Source organism: Raphanus sativus, chromosome 6 (genome assembly GCF_000801105.2).
Source record: "Raphanus sativus cultivar WK10039 chromosome 6, ASM80110v3, whole genome shotgun sequence".
Taxonomy (NCBI): domain Eukaryota; kingdom Viridiplantae; phylum Streptophyta; class Magnoliopsida; order Brassicales; family Brassicaceae; genus Raphanus; species Raphanus sativus.
In genome coordinates, this window is record NC_079516.1 from 23,436,158 (window position 1) to 23,456,563 (window position 20,406).

Consider the following 20,406-nt stretch of genomic DNA (forward strand, 5'->3'; position numbering starts at 1 on the left):
CATTTAGTAAATGCTTTTCTAAATGCTTTTCGAACAAATGTTGATTGGATAAAATGGAGCATAATGCTAATGCTAATGCTCTACCAGTCATATTGAAAGTCAAATTTATATGATTGATTTATTTCTGGATTGGTTAAATTTGAATTAAAAATTCAATTAGATTGATTTTTGTTTTTTTTTACATGTCTGCTCTTTATACAAGGTCAAAATAATCATTGTTTTATTTGTTTTCTCTAATAAAATAGATAAAATTCAATCTTAACCAACCATTTATTATAACAAATACGTGAATTTTATTAAATCACAATTGTAAGAACTACTAACAGAAATATTTTCTTTTTTCCTTTTTTGAAATATTACAATCTTCATTAACTTTACATAATATTTCTACTCTATATGATAATCTCACTTATGTAAAGAGGTAAACCTTTAAATCTAACATTTAGTCATATCATTAGTAGAAAACTCTGATATAGACACGAAAATTTTCGTTACTGTGTCCATTTTTCGTGACTATAAGACATCATAGACACGAAAAGTCACGAAAATAAATTGTGTGTATAGGATCGTGACCAAAAATTCCCGTGATAATTCGTGAATACGTTATAGACACAGTTTCGTTCCTCTCTCTTCTATCTCTCTAAAACACACTCTCTCGTTTTTATCTCTAGTCGCCGTTGAAGTGTTGTTCTTCCGACCGACGTCGGTGGGCTTCCATAACCACGACGTCGGTTGGATTCCTTCTCTCCTTTGTAATCTAGTAGTTTCTTTGTCTAGTTTGTTTCAGTTTGTTTTGAAAGTTATGAAATTTCAATTCTCAGATCTAGATCTAGAAATTAATCTTTGCGATGGGTTTGATGGTCTTGGTGGTTTGGCGTTATTCTTCATTGTGGTGGGTTCCGGTTATTATCTTGAGTATCTGGTGTATTTTGCCTTGGGTCTCTCCCATCGAGGTCTTGGTCGCCTCCATCTCTGCCTCCAATATGTTTGTAAGTGATTTTTGGTTTCAATGGTTCACGATACTAGTGTTGATGATGAGTCCAGAAGGTGTGCTTATCCTTCGTTGGTGTTGCAACGGTGTGGTTACTTCGGTGATCTCCTTTGTGTGCTTGCATGTAAGATAACCGGCTCGATTCGAAGGATTTGGGGCTTTGGCTCTTTGGCATCAGGTCGTAGGAGACGACAGGTTAACCGTTCTCTTCTTTGCGTCCTCCTTGGTTGGGTCAAGTGCTATTGCTAGTGGCTCCAGTTGTGGGTTCAAGTGGTGTGGTTTGGAGCATAATAATGAGCAATGGCTTGAACTTCCTCAATAAAGTTTGATCTTTGATGTTTGCTTCCGTCTCCTTCTCGTCTCGTTTAATTTAACGCTTCAGTTCGTGTTTTGTTTTAAATGATTTGTTCTGGTTATTGAAATTCCTAACTTTAGTCTTTTATTTTGGTTCCGGGGATTGGGTTGTTTTCCGCCGGCTAACGCTTCCAGGGACTGTTCTTTTGTCCGCTGGCTCTGTTTCCGGAAGCCATGTGGCTTGCCGGCTCTTGTCAAAAACTTTGTGTATTGCGTTGGTAAATTAATATAGGGTCTGAATGGGGGAGCAGAACGTTGACAGATCTCCTGCACTTTAATATTTTATGTACTGCAAATGCGAATCACACTTTTAAAATCTTCCGGACAAAAAAAACAGGAGAACTGCCAAATGCAATTATTTTTGTCTTTATCTGTGTAAAAACAGATATCCTGCATGTCCTTCTGTCCTCTCCACTTTTGAGGCAGTTCGCTAATTCCACAATTTTCTTAACCAATAAAATCTTTTTACATAAATAATTAATTCTCAAAATTTTGGTTATTTCCCTATAAATCAAGTCAGCTACCACTTTACTAGTTTCATACTTCACGATCAAAAAAGATGTTCTAAAGAACAAAAAATACTTTGTACTGTGGCAATTAAAAAAAAGTATTCTAGTTCTATGTTTTGTTGTATTGGTATATCGTGAGTTTCATTCCTTCTCAACGTAAGCTTTCATTCTAATTTAAATCGTATATACTTTGTCCATTAATATATAATATATTGTATAGGTAACTGGAAGAAATTTTTGTTGCTGTAGGGTGGAAATTAAAAAGGGTGCTGAAACTTTGTGCTGTGTTGTGTTGTGTTGGGTCTCAGTCATTATCTTCAACCTAAGGTAAGAATAAACTTTAGTTTTATTTGAATTAAAGTTGTTTATAATTCTAATGGTGTTTTGTATATAATTATATATATATATATATATCTATATATTATTTTGTCAAAATATTATATCTTAATAATTGACAATATAGTACATCTAACTGGAAAAATTCTTGTTTTGTAAGGTGGAAGAAGTAATAAAAAGTGCTGTGATTTTGTGCTGTGTTGTGTTCTACCTCGGTCATTATCTCCAGCCTGAGGTAAGAACAAACTTCAATTTTATTTTATTATATTTGTTTAATTATATATATGTATTAGTTTTGATAAGATATAATATATATTAATAATTAAAAATATAGTATATGCAAACTCTATATGTCTCACATATATTTTGGAGTTTTTTTTTAACATCTAAATATATTAAAACTGAAGTACAAATAGTACTTAACCCTTACAGATGCACAAAAATTATAATGGCATGCCACTCCTTTTAATTAAAGATTATCCAATTAAATATAACACATACCCACATAATATTTATTATCTTTCCATACAAATCCAAAACGTGATTCTCTAACATATATTTCGCTTTAATTAAACACATTGCCCATATAAATCAAAAACGTATTTATTAACTTGCCATATATTTCGCTATTATTAAAACTATATTGCCATGTTAATCTAAAACATGATTAATAATTTATTCTCATCAAAAATAAACTACTTTGCCATTATTATTATCCAAATATATTGATCACGTAGATCCTATGTGTGATTACTCACAATAATTAAATTGAAAAAATATTATAATTTTGTATATGAGTAACATAAATTTGACATAAACGAAAAGTTTCGAATAAATTTTGTATTACTGGCTGTTTTATACGAAATAATAAACATTTCATACACATATTAATATATAAAATCAATATGACTCCTTTTAATATTTAATAAATATTGAACATATACTTTTGTCAAAAAAATAAGTTGTCCATTTATAGTATAGATATAATTACTAAATTTAACATTTAAAATAGAGAAATTTTCTATATTAATTTAGATTTATATATTAAAAACCACTGGATAGAAGAGTTTTTACCTCTTTTAAACAATATTCTCTGAAACGTCTTTTAATAAATTTTTTTCTTTGAAGACATTTTGGTGATAAAAACTTAAAAAATGATATTGAGAGAATTACCATTTTAAATATTAGGGTTTGAAAACAATATAAATTAGTAGAAACAAAAACAATAATAAATATTTGAATGTATTAGTAATCATTTGTTTGTGATATAAATACATTCAATACGATAATAATCAAACGATATTAGAGTTAATAAAATCCAGTAATTACCAATGGTTTATAAGATAACAACGATTTTTATAAATTAAAATAAATAGCCCTGTCGGCGTGTATGTCAAACTTTATACATGTATTTATTAAAAAATCAAAAAAATCAGATATGAACTTTATATATATATATGTATATATATTATATATATATATATATATATATATATATTTAAATCAAAATATTTGGAATGTAATTTAATAAAACGTAAAAGTATATCTAAATCTCTAATATTTACATTTTTGCTGTTTAATATATCAAATAATTGAATTAAAGTCTGCAGAACGTGAAAACAAAATTTCTAATAATTTGGAAGTTAAACGCATTGAACATGATACAAAAATATCAAAAGAAAATAACATATTAATCTACAACATGAACAAAAGAATCAAGTTGACAACATTATCAAAAATTAGAATATATAAGAACCAAGAATAAATATCCGTGCGGGCGCACGGGTCAAGCTCTAGTTTATATTTTACAGTTTTATTTATAACATATGCATTTGAATAAATAATATAACTGTGTATATATATATATATATATTAACTGAAAATGGAAAATGTGTCATATTTTAATTCAACATGTTAAAAACATGTATATAGAGATATTTTATAAAAATAATTTAATGTAAAAGTTATATAATGTATAATATATAATGTAGATTTTTAGTATAATAGTTTATAAATACACCAATTGGAAAAATAAGTGTTATATTTTAGTTCGCATACAATGTAAAGCAGAAAATGAAAAATAAACTAATATATATATATATAACAGTATATTTATTCAATAACACAGTTATAAAGAATTATTAAATATTATTCAGAGATTTTTCATTTCTAAATATAGTACAATTCTGTATTATAAACTTGAAAATTGAATACAATAATGTAACTGTTTCTTATATATGTTACGGTTAGTTTATTGTTCTAGTGTTTTTTCAGGGTGTGAGTAATAAAGTTATTAAATATTGATGAGTTAGTAACTGAAATTGTATCTATTAAACAATAAAGACAATTCAATTAACTCCCTTTATTATATAAAAAGTAACTTTATACGTTTTAAAAAACAGTTGTTTAAACATATATAAGTTATATACTCATGTTATGCATATGAATATAGTTATATTTTTTTTTACAAAAAATTGCAAGCGCATATAATATGATAAAATTTGTTATATCATACTCAATGATATATATTTTCCGTTTGTTACTAATTACCTCAAACTAATATTATTTATGCAATTTTAAAATGTAGATATGACATCAAATCATCGACAAAATGCAACACTTTCTGACGATGAAGATATAAATCTGTCCAGAGACACGTCGGCACGGGTAAGTAGTTAATATGTTTTTAAAAAAAATTAGAATAGTTAATACTATACTAAAATGGTTGAAATTTTTGTAAATTGTTAGAATGTAAACAATTTTAAATGGAATGCGAACCGAGAACGAGTATTTATTGAGTTGTACGATCGAGCAATTGCCATGAGCGATTACCGTTTCAAAGATCCCACACCAGCTGGTAGAGAGTTTCTCGTTGATAAATTTAACCAAAAGTTTAATATTAACGTAACCTACCGGTTCTTCAAAGAAAACTCGATCAACTTAATAGAAAATACAAGAAGTACAAGCATCTTATGAAAAATTCTACGGACATTTCGGTTGATCCTACTACATCTGTGATATCTGCGTCTGATTCATGGTGGAGAGATCGTGAAGTAAGTATACACAATCTGTTACACCCATAAGATATTTAAGAAATAACAATTCTGTAAAATTTATAGACTAAAAACTACATAATCTTATTAACAAGTAGATAGGATTGTGAAATCATTTAAACGAAAGCCGCTGGAGTTGTGGGATGTGATGCAACGATGTTTCATATTATATGACGTCCAATCACAGTCTCAATACTCTTTGCACCAAAGAAGAGAAGAGTTGCTGAATGATGGTCAAAATAATGATGAAGACCATTTGTACTCTGAAACATATGATGGTGATACACAACACACGCATGTTCCCGAGACACAAGAAAATGAAGAAGTCTATCGCGTAAATATTGATGATGAAACGCGTCAGTCAAATCAATTCAACCGTGAGAATTTACGTCAGAATTCTTCACCTGCTGTTGATAATTTTCAGATTCCTACTTCTAGAGTGCAACAACGAAGTGGACTAAGGCGTGGAAGTTGTCATGTCCCCGATCCTGGATATGATCATTAGGATCGACCATGGTGCAAAGAGACGCACCAATCAGGTCATGTGACCTAAACACAAGGGCATTAAGGCCTGGAAGTAAGGTTAAGGGCATTAGGAAGGTAAGATATAGCTAAACCAAGAAGGAGACAAGTATAAAAGAGCTGTACAAAGTGTATGGCAGCTGGACGATGCAGTGAGCAAGCTCGACCAGCTAGATGAAGTGTAGTGCAGCTCAGTGTAGCTCACTGAAGAGTGTGTCAGCTCCCTGAGCTGGATGAACTAGCTCACTCAGCTTGGTCAGCTGGGGATCAGCTCAACTCAGCTAGACTGAGTGTTCAAGTCTTGGGCAGTTGGGCCAGGTCCGGACAGTGGTTGGACCATGTGGACCACCCGGGTGTGCCGGTGAGCCGGTGGGCACTTGTGGTTGAACCAGGGGCTTGGGCAACCAGCCTAGGCTTGTGTGTGATGTGTCTAGGAGCAGTTAGGGCTGTCAGGGACGTCTGGTAACTGCCCTAGGCGAACATGTGTGATCTGGACCATTGATTAAATCAATGGCCAGAAATGTTAATGAAGGGATGCAATGGTTAAGAAGTAACCACCCCTTATTCTATATAAGGAAGGCAAGTCCGTGCCTTTGCAGGCACGCCAGGACTTCATTCTTCTTCCTGAAACACAAAGAAAAACAGAGAAAAACAGAGAGATGGTCGGATTACACAATCCAAGACCAAGAGAGGCTTGAAGGCAGCAAAGAGGCAGTTGTGATGGCAATCAAGAGGGGAGTTGAGAACGACCCTCTGGTGTGTTTTGATTATAGTTTGCCACGCCATAGGCTTCCTCTACATCCTTACTACACATCCAAATGGCCAGGGAAGAAGAGAGACGACCGGATTCAGTCTCCAAGTCCAAGGGCAGCCTTGAAGGCAGATGTGTGTAGAAAGGCAGTTTCATGGGCATTGAAGTGGGAAGTGATGCACGACCCTTGGATGGTGTTTGATCATGGATGAACACATCCTAGGCTTCCTCTGTGTCTTAGGGACACACGCAAATGGCCAGAAGAGAATGGAGAAGGCCGGACTCCACTCATAAAGGCATGTACAGCCTTGAAGGTGGATGCAGTGCAGAAACTGTTTTCATGGAAGTTCCATGGAATGGATGATGGGTGCGACCCATGATTGTTTCTTATCAATACTGGAAGTGTATGATAAGGCTTGATAGAGGCGTGCAATGGAGGAGCATGGCCGGACATGATACAGGAAGCACAAGATCTAGTAAGATCAAGTCTAAGGTAACATGTACATATGATTACTTTGTGGTTTATGTTGGTGTCTCTTGAGGTGCATATGAGGCCAAGTATGGCACGCCCTTGGAGACCATATACTGTGATGTATTGTAGGGATACAGGACCCTGGAGAAAGGGGCGGATCATAGTTGAACTAATTCATCCATATGGGATGGTAATTAGATGCTATACAGCAACTAGTGATTCATGGTGGTTCATGAGGGAACCTGATCTATGGTTTTGCATTACCAATGGCTTCAGGCCGTGGCAATAAGGTAATGGAATCATATGGTATGATAGGTATCAACCTTGGGTTGGTACAGGATTGGCTGAGAGCCATGAAGAAGAGCAAGACTGACCAGGTTCATTGGGACATGGTTCCATGGCCGGTTAGGTATGTGTGAAGACTCATCCGTTCTGAGTCATGTGGGGTGGTTGGTTGACTGACTCAGGAACTGGTGGGCATTATTAATCCTATTATATGTTGATCAGACGTGGAGGTACTGAACCATGGAGTGGCCGGTTCAGAGAAATCTCTCCATGGCCTTTGTTGGGCAAGTAAGTGGATATCTGATAGTTCCTGAGGGAATTGTTAGGATCCGACTTCAAATATCTCTTAATGGGTATTTATCATGAATTATCATGGTGAGAGATTAGTTTTATCTCATTGATTTAGAGGTGGTCAGTTATGGCCATATGGGCTGTTCATGGGCGAGATCAGTATGATCGAGGCCAGTTCTGAGAAATCTGACTTGACCATTCTCTTAGTTATGAATTATCATGAATTTTAATTAGTTTTTGGAGCATGTTTGCTGGTGGTTGGTTTTGCAGCTGAAGACTTCCCAAAGGTACTTGGTCTGTGGGGATGGTTGGTTGAATGACTAAGTAACCTAAGGGGAGAGTTTATACAGGTATAAGGGAGTTGGACGAGTGGACGGGGAGCTGGGCGAAGCTACCTCACAGCTCGATCAGCTGGGAGAGAGTGAACCTCAAGTGAAGTGGTTCAGCTCAGCTGAGCTGGACAAGCTAGTTTAACAAGCTGGGGATAGCTGAGACAATGAGCTAACAAGCTCCGTGGATGTGGCAAAGGTATGATCTAGCAATACTGCATAGATCTAGATAGAATGGTTAGGGGAATGGAACCTCAGTTATTGTATGACCTGGATTAGGTTCAGGATCAACCTTGGAGCTGGTAGTAGTTGTGTATACTGACCATGGCTAAGGTGATTCGATCTGACCAGTGTTAGATTGGTTTTAGACCAATGGTTGATAGCTAATATTCCGCTGTGCATAAGTTGAAAGGATCTAAGTTAGGGAATGACTAAGGTAGTCTTAAGCTAAGGTCCAAGATAGACTTCGCCTTTAGGCGAAAGTATATATAAAGATTGAAAAATTGAGTGGTTCGGTCAGGGTATGGACTGAGCGACGTGAGGCATCGACCGCGGCCTAGCCGGCCGGGTTCGGGTCTTACAGAAGTAGTTCACAAATAGGTGTAGAAAATTCTCGGGTTGCTACCAGAAGTGGATCTCAAGGAAGTCGTAGAAAACAATCATTCGAGACAACCTTGACAGATACGATGGCTGGCTTTAGAGAATTTCAACGCCAAAGTTTACAACAACTGCGTCCAAATTATTTTGACGAAGGTGATTACAATGAATTTGATACGGCCGTGAAGATATTCGAATCGATGGAGCTTCCAAATGACACCACTTTTTATTGGGCTTGCATTCATGCATTCAAAGAAGAAAGATTTTAGCGCAACATACTTCATCGATAGGGCTGAAAGACCTGTGGAAGATAAGTTGAAATTTTTACAAACTCTTACAGGATATACGCGGGACAGTGAATACCTGGGAAAACAGTTAGAATCTGGACAAAAGTTTGGCAGTCCAACTTGTGGGCAATGGAGTTCTGGTTTTAACCAATGGGAAACACCTCCAAATCAACTGCAATGGGGAACACCTCCAACTGCACCGCAATGGGGACCACTGCCAAATGCCCCACAATGAAATTCACCTTCAAATGCTCCGCAGTGGGCTACACCACCAAATGTTCTCCAGTGGGGTACACCACCAAATGCTCCTCAATGGACTTCATTCCAAATGCTCCGCAGTGGAGTCCACAAAATGTTCCACAATGGGGTCCGCCTCATAATTCTCAACAATAGGGTCCATCATCAAGTACTCAACAATGGGGTTCTATATCTGATGTTCCACAATGGGGTTCATCACCGGCCACTCAACAATGGGGTTCATCACAAGATGCTCAACAGTATATTCCTCCGAGAAATGTTCAACATGGATTTTCCTTAGAAACAGAAGTACAAACTACAACACATGAAAAGGAAGTTCATGTTTCCGAGAATGTTGTTAGAGGAGTATCACCAGAATTTGGTTTCAGGAACAATGCTTCTACAAGTAAAACATCACGTCCAAAAAGACGAGGAGGATTATTCAACATATTGGGATCTGGACGAGGACTAAATCTAAATGAAACACATGAGAGTGACTCCGCATCGGATAACTAGTTTAATAAGATTTGTGCTTTGTTAGTAGTGGTTATGTTTTGTTTAACATTATATTTTGTAATTCTGTTATGTTTTTATATTTTGATTAATGATAATTTTCATTAATAAGTTTTATTTTGTGATAAAAAAAAATTCAGGCTTATCGTATATGTCAGTTGCGATCACAAAGTTCCCATAGTCTAACTCATGATGAGAGAATTGAGTTATGGAATCTGAAAAATGAGCAAGTTGAAGAGTTAATGATTCAACCATCACTGAGTTATTACAACCGTTATTTTGAAAGAGGACCTGTTCAAACCGGTAGCGGTGTAGGGTGGAGAAATGTTTGGGGTCGGTTACAAGAAGATGATGCTGCATGTCGTCAGTTACTACGAATGTCTTTAGATGTTTTTAGATCTCTTTGTGACATATTGCAATCAAAATATGGGTTGCATCCTACGATGAATGTTAGTATCGAAGAGAGTGTGGCAATGTTTTTGCAAATTTGTGGACATAATGAAGTTCAAATAGATGTTGGAATTTGGTTTGGACGGACACAAGAAACAATGAATAGAAAGTTTTTTGAAGTTCTTATGGCGACAGAGTTACTTGCTTGTGATTATGTCAAGACCCCAACAAGACAAGAACTACTTCGAATTCCTGAAAGCCTGCAAACAGACAGAAGATATTGGCCATATTTTAGTGGATTTGTTGGAGCTATGGATGGAGTTCATGTATGTGTTAAAGTGAAGCCTGAACTACAAGGAATGTACTGGAATCGACATGATTGGACATCATTTAATATCATGGCAATATGTGATCTAAATATGTTGTTTACATATGTTTGGAATGGAGCACCCGGATCATATCACGACACAGCAGTTCTCACGATGGCAGAAAATAGTGATTCTGAATTTTCTTTGCCTCTAGTAGACAAGTATTATGTATTTGATTATGGGTATCCAAATAAGCAAGGTTTTTTGGCTCCATACAGATCTTCTCGGAATAGGGTTATTAGGTATCATATGTCTCATTTTAACAACGGTCCTCCTCCTAAGAATAAACAAGAACTGTTTAATCGATGTCATGCATCTCTACGTTCTGTTATTGAAAGGACATTTGAAGTTTGGAAGAAGAAATGAAAGATTTTGAGTGATTTTCCCAGATATAATATTGCAGTTCAAAAAAAAGTGGTAACTGCTACAATGGGACAACACAATTTTATCAGAATTACAAATTATTTTGATGAGGATTTTGCTGAAGTAATGAGGGACACAAATTTCAGTAACGAAAATTTTGAAGGTGATCCTCGTGATTTGGAGACAACAAACATGGCTGAAGGAAATCATATGATGAACATTAGAGACAATACTGCAAATATGTTATGGGCAAATCATTAAATGGTTTTACCTTTGTTTATTGTGTTTTTTCATTATGTATTTTGATGTTTTGGTGTAATTTTTATTGTTGAAACACATGATCTTCTTTTTTGGACTGCTTTTACCATTCTTAACTTCTAAAATAACTTGTTCTACTTGATCTGCCTCTCTCATGTATAATCTGCTTGATCTGCATTTATTCTGCTTGATCTGCATGATCCACTTGATCTGTCCAGCTTGAATTGCTATTACCATTCGTAACCATAATGTTCTCGAGGACAAAAAAAAAAGACACAGTTTCGTTCGTGATTAGAATGGTCACATTTAAGTCATAAAAGTAATCGTGTCTACTCAGTCACGTTTTTTATTGTGACTTTACGTGACTATTTACAAAAAAATATTAAAAAAATAAAAACAATTAAAATATTTTTATTAACTTATTTACAAAAACTAAATTTTGTATATATACATAATTACATATATTTACAAAAAAATACATATGTATCATATATATTATATGCAATCAACGCCTTCACCGCTCCACCATCGGCTCCGCCACCGGCTTCTCCACCAACACCTACACCCGCTCCGGATGCCATGTCTTAAGCGATGACTCAGTCTGGTGGTAGAGCCACCGGTGTTACTATTGATGTATTAGAATGTCGGTTATGTATATTTGGTTTAGTCTTTGTACATTGATACCCGATTTGTTCCGGTCAGGTTGTTACAACAAGTATATATAGTCATTTGACTGCTTTAATGATAAGCTAACAGAAATCTTTTCCCATTTTGTCGTTTCTCTCTGGTTGCTCTTTCCACCATTGTTGCTTTAGAGAGCTTTTCTGTTCAAACTTTGTTTCACTAAAATGGTATCAGAGCGTTGAGCTCTAGCTCAACATCGTTTCCGTTTTCTCCTCTCTTTTCCGCTTCGATCGATCTTCTTTTCATCTCTCGCTTTTGCGTTTGGTGTTTTCTGCTCCGATGGTGGTTACTCTTCGCCGCAACCGTCGTGGTCGCTTCGCTCGCGCAGTCAGCTCTGTTCCTCCTGTCGCTAGTCCCGCCTCTGTTTCTGAGGCTGTTCCAGCTTCGTTCATGGGAACGTCGTTCGCTGCTGCTGCTACGATGAACCCCGATAGCGTTCACTCTCCGTTGTTTCTCCATCACGCCGATCATCCAGGTTTGTTGATTGTCTATGTACAGCTGGATGGGTCGAACTATGGTCAATGGAGTTCTGCGATGAAGATAGCACTGGATGCTAAGAACAAGATCGCTTTCATCGACAACTCTCTTCCTCGTCCTGTTGACGTTAACCCTCTGTTTCGAATCTGGTCTCGATACAATAGTATGGTAAAGTCGTGGCTTTTGAACTCGGTCTCTAAACAAATCTATGGTAGTATCCTTTCCTTTGATGATGCTGCTCAGATTTGGAAGGATCTCCATGACCGTTTTCACAAAACCAACTTACCTAGAACCTTTCAACTCGTTCAACAAATCCAAGATCTTCGTCAGGGATCGATGGATCTGTCTGTGTACTACACGACTTTGAAGACCCTCTGGGATAACCTTGATAGCTCTGAGGTTGCTGATCCTTGCGCTTGCTGTCAGACATTCAACTGTGATGGACAAAAACAAGCTCAAGCGAAGGTGGATCGCTCCAGAACCATCAAGTTCCTAGCTGGTTTGAACGAGAAGTACTATGTTATTCGTGGTCAGATAATCATGAAGAAACCCCTTCCTGATTTAGCTGAGATATGCAACATACTTGATCAAGACGACAGCCAACGCTTGTTCAACACACCTGTGATTCCTGCTGCTTTCCAAGTCAGTTCTCCTCAAGCCACTACTGAGTCACAAGCTGCTTCTCAAGACTCTGTGTCTGCGGGTTCTCAAGGTTCTCTTAACGCTTTCCAAAAGAAACCCAACAGACCCATTTGTTCTCATTGTGGCGTTGAAGGACACGTGATTGACCGTTGTTACAAGCTCCATGGTTACCCCATTGGATGGAAGAAAGGCAAGCCTATCCATAGCAAGTCGACTCCTTCTCCTGCTGTAGCTGCTTCCGTCACTACTTCAGAGAAGTCGTCCACTGGTGGCCTGGATAGTTTGGTTGGCAATCTCAGTAAGGATCAGATTCAAGACTTCATTGCCTATTTCTCCTCCCAGCTTCAGCCTGCTCCTTCTATGAACTTCAGTGCTGGAAGCTCGTCACTTTCCACCAGTCCCTCTGTTGCTAGTCCCTCTGGTATTTCCTTTTAACACTCCACGTTCAGATTCATTGGTATTCTTACTGTCTCTGAGTATGTGACTACTGTGAAAACTTGGATCATTGACTCTGGTGCAACGCATCATGTTTCACATGACAAATCTTTATTTGTTTCGCTTGACACTTCTATCAAGCATCATGTGAATCTCCCCACTGGTCAGACAGTTGCCATTGGTGGAGTTGGTTCTGTTGTTATCAACAGCACTATCACCTTGTAGAATGTGCTTTACATCCCTGCCTTCCGTTTAAACCTTATCAGTATCAGCTCCTTAACCACAGACCTTGGTTCTCGGATTATTTTTGATCCTGAGTGTTGTGTCATTCAGGATCTTTCCAAGGGATTGATGATTGGAAGAGGTAGAAGAATTGCGAATTTGTACATCTTGGATGGAGAAGATACAGCTTGTGAAGATTCTGTTTCAACCTCTTTTGTTGCAAATTCAGTTATTGATGCATCTGTTTGGCATCGCAGACTTGGCCACACTTCTTTTTCTCGTTTAGATACTCTTACCAATGTTCTTGGGATCTCTAAATTTAAGAATAAAGGATTGATGCATTGCGATATTTGTCAAATAGCTAAACAGAAGAAGTTGCCTTTTCCTTTAAGAAAGAACATTTGCTCAACCATCTTTGAACGTCTTCACATAGATGTTTGGGGTCCATTCTGTGAAGAAACACAAGATGGTCATCGTTACTTCCTTACTATTGTCGACGACCATTCTCGTGCAACATGGATCTACCTCCTCAAACACAAGAGTGATGTGCTCCAAGTGTTTCCATCGTTCATCACAATGGTTGAGACACAGTTCAATGTCAAGGTCAAGTCAGTTCGCTCAGACAATGCTCCAGAGCTACGTTTTGAAGAACTTTACAAACGGAAGGGGATTGTTTCTCACCACTCCTGCCCTGAAACACCTGAGCAGAACTCAGTGGTAGAGCGCAAACACCAACACATACTCAACGTTGCCCGGGCTCTTCTCTTTCAGTCTCACGTTCCTTTATCTTTATGGGGTGAGTGTGTACTCACGGCGGTCTTCCTTATAAACAGGACGCCTTCACCTCTTCTTGACAACAAGACTCCATTCGAGATTCTGCATCAAAAGGAACCTGAATATGCCCATCTCAAGACCTTTGGCTGCTTATGTTATGCAAATACTTCACCGAAGCAACGCCATAAATTCCAAGACCGTGCTAAAGCTTGTGTCTTTATTGGCTATCCTTCTGGATGCAAGGGCTACAAGCTGTTGGATCTTGAGAGCAACAAGATCTTTGTCTCACGGAATGTGGTCTTCTATGAAGACATATTTCCTCTTCAGAAACTTGTTATCACCACTGATGCTGAGATGTTCTTTCCACATGTTGGTTTAACTACTCGTGATCAAGAAGCCACTACTTCTGGTACTACACCTATCTCTGATCACTCTGCTACTTCAGGCTCTACCGCTACTCGCAGAGCAACTAAACCACCAGGTCACCTCAAGGACTATCACTGCTATGCTGTGAACTCTTCTACTGAACATCCAGTCTCCAATGTTCTATCTTATGACGCTTTGTCTGATCCCTATATGATCTTTATTAATGCGGTTAACAACGTTTCTGAACCATCTACTTATGCTCAAGCACTCAAGTTTAAGGAATGGTGTGAATCAATGGACATTGAGATCACTGCTCTTGAAGATAATGGGACATGGTTAATCTGTTCTTTACCTGAAGGAAAGAAAGCTGTGGGTTGCAAGTGGGTCTATAAAATCAAACTTAACGCTGATGGCACAATAGAGAGATATAAATCTCGACTTGTGGCTAAGGGTTACACACAGCAAGAGGGCTTGGACTATGTCGAGACATTCTCCCCTGTTACTAAACTAGCTACTGTCAAGCTTCTACTTGCTGTCGCTGCTGCTAAAGGATGGTCTTTTTCTCAACTGGACATCTCCAACGCCTTTCTCAACGGAGACCTAGAGGAAGAGATTTACATAACCTTACCTCCTGGATATGCAGGAAGACAGGGGGAATCTCTTCCTCCCAACGCTGTGTTGAAGCTCAAGAAGTCACTGTACGGCTTAAAGCAAGCTTCCCGTCAGTGGTTTCTGAAATTCTCTGCAACTCTGCTTGAACTAGGCTTCAAAACTTCTTCGGGTGATCACACGTTATTTCTCAAGAACTCTGGTAATGTATACATGGCGGTTCTTGTTTATGTCGATGACATAATTATTGCTAGCAGTTGTGACAAAGCTACTGATCTGCTCAAGGAAGCTCTGAAAACGGCATTCAAACTTCGAGATTTGGGTGAACTTCGTTATTTCCTTGGCTTGGAGATAGCTCGATCCTCTACTGGTATAAATATCTGTCAACGCAAGTATGTTCTTGATCTCTTGACAGAAACTGGCCTTCTTGGTTCGAAACCTTCATCTATACCTATGGACCCTAGCATCAAGCTTTCTCTTGAGGATGGTGAACTTTTATCTGATGTGGAATCTTACAGACGTCTCATTGGCAAGCTTATATACCTTACCTTTACTCGATCTGACATCACCTTTGCAGTGCATAAACTATGTCAGTTTACTTCAGCTCCACGAGCTCCCCATCTTCTCGCTGCTTACAAGGTCCTCCGCTATCCGAAAGGAACTATAGGCCAAGGTCTCCTCTATCCAGCGCAATCAAACTTGAAGCTCTCTGCTTTTGCTGATGCTGATTGGAGTACTTGTCCAGATACTAGAAGAAGTGTCTCAGGTTTCTGCATGTTCGTTGGACCGGCTTTGATTTCTTGGAAATCAAACAAGCAAGAAGTGGTTTCTAACTCATCTGCTGAGTCTGAATATCGAGCTATGTCGGATGCAGTGAGGGAAATCTTCTTGAAGATCTTTGGATAGATGTTTCTGAACCTGCTCCTCTCTATTGTGACAACACTGCAGCACTTCATATTGCCAATAACTCTGTTTTCCATGAGCGTACCAAGCACATAAAACGGGCTTGCCACATTGTTCGGGAAAGAGTAAAGATGGGACAGATCAAGACTCTTCATGTGAGGTCTGTTAATCAACTTGCAGATTTGCTTACTAAACCATTGTATCCTAATCCTTTCCAACATCTATTAGGCAAGATGGGCATTATTAACATATATGCTCCATCTTGAGGGGGAATATTGATGTATTAGAATGTATGTATATTTGGTTTAGTTTTTGTACATTGATACCCGGTTTGTTCCGGTCAGGTTGTTACAACAAGTGTATATAGTCATTTGACTGCTTTAACGATAAGCTAACAGAAATCTTTTCCCATTTTGTCGTTTCTCTCTGGTTGCTCTTTCCACCATTGTTGCTCTAGAGAGCTTTTCTGTTCAAACTTTGTTTCACTAAAAGTTACGGCTGACGCGACGAACTGATATGCTCGCGACACCTCCTCCGCCGTGAGGCTTCTAATGCCTCCTCCGCCATCAAGCCTCTTCTATCTCATCTGCTGTCAAGTTTCTTCTGCTCCCTCCCTTCCGATCTGTTTCCTGATAACTTCTTGTTTTAAATCTGCATCTAAAAAGAAATAAACATTGAGCATATAGAAAATAATAAAAAAGAGTAATCAGATAGAGAAGTGGAGAACGAGGAGGTGGAGATTGAGGTAATGGTATCGGAGGTGTTGGTGTTGGTTATTGAGATAGGTTAGATTCACGGAGACTGATTGAGAGATAGAGGAACGAAGAGTTAAGAGGAGAGAAAGTTGGGTATCCGAGAAAGAAAGAAAGAAAGAAAGAGATAGAAGAAAAAGTGTGTTTTTATCTTAGTGCATTTTGGTCCGTTGGATTCATTTTTATCATTGGCTGTAATTACACAGAGCACGATCCGAGCCATTGTATGTGATAGGCTGTTTTTATGTTGACCAATCAGATCTTATGTATTTGTTTTCCTATTTTTTCAACACCATTGATTCCCTATTCTAGTTTGTTTTTTTGTTTGTCAACTAGTTTGTTTTTAAGATATACAATATTTATGATAAATTTCGTAAAAATAATTATTTTGAGAAATAATAAGGTTTACGATTTACAATTTAAAATGTTTAGATTTAAATTTAAAATTTTAAAAAAACTTTATTGTGGTAAAAAATATTTTAAACTTTGTGATTGATATTTGGGTATAGAAAATAGTGTTTAGGGTTTAGTTTAAAATTTTAAACTGAAGTTTGGAAAAATATATTTAAAACTTAAATATAAGATTTAGAGTTTATATATAAGAATGAGAGTTTGAGATATAAGGTTTGAGGTTTATATTTTAAGATTTTATATTAAGTTTTGGATATGTGAATATATTAATTATTATACTTTATAATTAAAATTTATTTTTTAAGTTTATAAGTTAGTTTTTATACTTTTGGGAAGGAATAGGGTATATAGGTTATATGTTTTATATAGATATTAATTTTAAGTATATTATAATAACTGAGAACTTATTTTAAAATTAAGGCTTAACTTAAGATTTTTAATCTAGGGTATGGAGTATATATATAGTATTTGAGATTTATAATTAGGTATACATAGTGTTAGGAGTTTAGATTTATAAGATTTGAGGTTGAAAATATGAAAATACTTGTATTTTTAGGTTTGTGTAAAGATTTTAGGGTTTAAAATTCTGTTTAGGGTTTAGGCTATCATATAGTCACGAAATATCGTGACAAATTCGTGTCTATTTGCTGTCATGTTTTCATCCATGATTATTTCGTGACCTTTTTTAGTCACGTTTCTAATTTTGTGACTATTTCGGGATCTTTTTTAGTCACGTTTCTAGTTTTGTGACTATTTCGTGATATTTTAGTCACGTTTTTTATTTCGTGACAACTTAGTGATTAATTCAGAAATAGTCACGTTTGTTCGTGACCACTTCGTGTCTATTTGAGTTTTTTCTACTAGTCTGTATAATATTTTATTTTGCTACTTAGTGCATCATAATTATTTGGATACTGGATACCATATTAATATTACACGTTAATTCTAGCAATATTTTCCTTTAAGCTATTCAAAATCAATTAATCACTAGATATATTACTTATTGTTTTACTACTACAATTTACAGGTCGTATAGTCCATAAAAATAATAGTTAAACAAAAGAATAACTATTTCATGTTATAAATTTTCCCTGCTGTTATATATTAGATCATATATTAATTAGTATATCATCAAACGTTTTATACACCTGCTTATTCAAATTCTTTAAATATTAAAACAGTATATATAATATGTATATAAAAGATTTAGTTATCAATTTTATTAATATACATAAAATACTAATTGGTATTTTAATTTATAAATAGATACATCAGAAACAGTTAATATAGTTAAAAAATATTTTTACAAATATGGTATACAACATGTCATCATTATTGGTTTAATATCAAACACCAATATGAGCACAAATAAAAACCGTCGATTTATATTATATATTACAAATCGAACAAACATCCATACAAACACATGTTTGTGAAACTATTACATTTTATGTTTTAAAAAATTTCATATGTCTATTATATTTAAACAAATACAACAAACATCTGTGTGGGTGCACTGGTGAGATCTAATTTATATTTCATAGAGCCAGTACAAACATAATACATGAATTGAATTTGTAATTTGCTTTTTCTTTTGAAGTTACAATATGTGAATTTTAATTTGAAGATGATACGTTAAGGAGACTAACAAAAAGCATAATACTAAATGTTTTTGTCTATTCTTTTCAAATAAATATATGCTTAATAGTTGGGGGAATTGGATAAAAGAGACACTTTAAACTTTTATTTGTCATTGTAGGATTTTTCATATTTTTGGCAATTCTGGACATATTTTACCCTTTGTCTATGAAAAAAATAGTAAACTTAGTTTTAAAAATGTAAAAAAATATAAAAACTATTGGAAACATAAATATGATAATTTCTATGTTTAAGTTATTTTTTAAAAAATAGGAAATCATATTTTATTTTACCTTCTAACCAGGTTAGAATACACATTCTGGTGATCTACTTAACCTAGAAATCGGATAATAAATTTTATACATAGATCTATCCAGGGTATATACTGTAAACTAAACTTTTCTGTATTTTATATCTGAGTTAGAATTTGGTACATTACAATCTAGCAAGATGCTTTCAATCTACCTACAACTAGATAACGACATATAGCATCAACCCTATATTGTACCTTACGTAATTTTTGTGTCATAATCTCTTCTGTCTTTTACCTTATGTGACGCATAAGGAAGAATAGATTTCCTACCTGTTGTACTGTGTTATGGGTGAGGTAGGATATATATTCTAGTCAAATATGAAAAATATGGAAAGTTTTATATTTCAGTTAATATCTTTCCTAAATTTACGGTAAATCTACCATAAATCATGCACAATATCTTCTATCCCATGATCATTGAATTAACAAAAATTCAAATAAAGAAAAAAAAATTGTAGATCTGTAGTTCGAACCTACACCCACGACAGATACAAGGTATTTAACCAATAGGACACAAAGATTTTTGGTATCGTCGATACATAATTTAAATTTAACAAATAGGTCAGTTATTCTCCCCCACACAATTCTTAACAACATTAGATTCTTTTCTTTTCACGAAGAACCTGGCACTCATGGCGAGAATAAGCGTTTGAATACAATACATGGTGTGCAGTAATTGGCACTGCACCAGAATGATCTATGAAGAATTGCTTATCATCTCAAAGGTCTACAAATACCAAATATATGACCATTAGAAACTCTGTAAGAAAACTTAAAAACTCTTCTTGAGCCGTAAGATTTTCAGGAACCAAACCAAAGAATATTCAATCAAAATAATAGCAAAAGGTAAACTTAATCGGGAAGAAGGTAGGATTCTCCTCAAGCCAAAATCACCATTGAAGAGCTTCGAAAGCTTAGGCAGAGAAGATCAGAGAATTAGAAAAATAATTAGGGTAAACGTGTTACTTTTTCTTGCTTTTTTTACTTTTAAAAAATAAAATAATTTATAATTAAACCAAACTATGTATTTAATTGAAAATTTAATTTAATTAATCATGAGGGTATTATGGTATTAACATTAATATAAATCTTATTTTTCCAACTAATTAAGAAAAAATACTAGAAGGACAAACCTAGGTTGATGGTGTCTCTTTTATCCAATTACCCCTTAATAGTTCCAGTATGATATTTTAAAATTATTTTCTAATGTGAATTTTTAATTTGGGAAAAAAATTACAGAAGTAAAAAGTCAACAATTACTTTCCGGAAATGAA

At 35.7% G+C, this 20,406-nt stretch overlaps 1 protein-coding gene and 1 long non-coding RNA gene across 2 annotated transcripts; both read left to right on the top strand.

The window, feature by feature from the left end:
- Positions 1 to 542: 542 nt before the first annotated feature.
- On the top strand, positions 543 to 5,644 carry LOC130497046 (uncharacterized). The gene is made up of 3 exons (XR_008936085.1): positions 543 to 2,181; positions 2,351 to 2,425; positions 4,778 to 5,644. It is a non-coding gene; the product is annotated as an uncharacterized LOC130497046 (long non-coding RNA).
- Positions 5,645 to 8,927: 3,283 nt separating this feature from the next.
- LOC108808106 (uncharacterized) lies at positions 8,928 to 11,856 on the top strand. The gene is made up of 2 exons (XM_056987092.1): positions 8,928 to 9,131; positions 9,668 to 11,856. The coding sequence occupies exons 1-2, from the start codon at positions 8,928 to 8,930 to the stop codon at positions 10,649 to 10,651; spliced, it is 1,188 nt and encodes a 395-aa protein (XP_056843072.1). The 3' UTR covers positions 10,652 to 11,856.
- The last annotated feature ends 8,550 nt before the right edge of the window (positions 11,857 to 20,406 follow it).

Bases quoted from the DNA above. Each gene is read 5' to 3' on its own strand.
- LOC108808106 (XM_056987092.1), top strand. From the start codon at position 8,928: ATGGGAAACACCTCCAAATCAACTGCAATGGGGAACACCTCCAACTGC. The intron at 9,132-9,667 runs GTTCCACAATGG...AAAAAAATTCAG, and splicing joins CGCAGTGGAGTCCACAAAAT to GCTTATCGTATATGTCAGTT.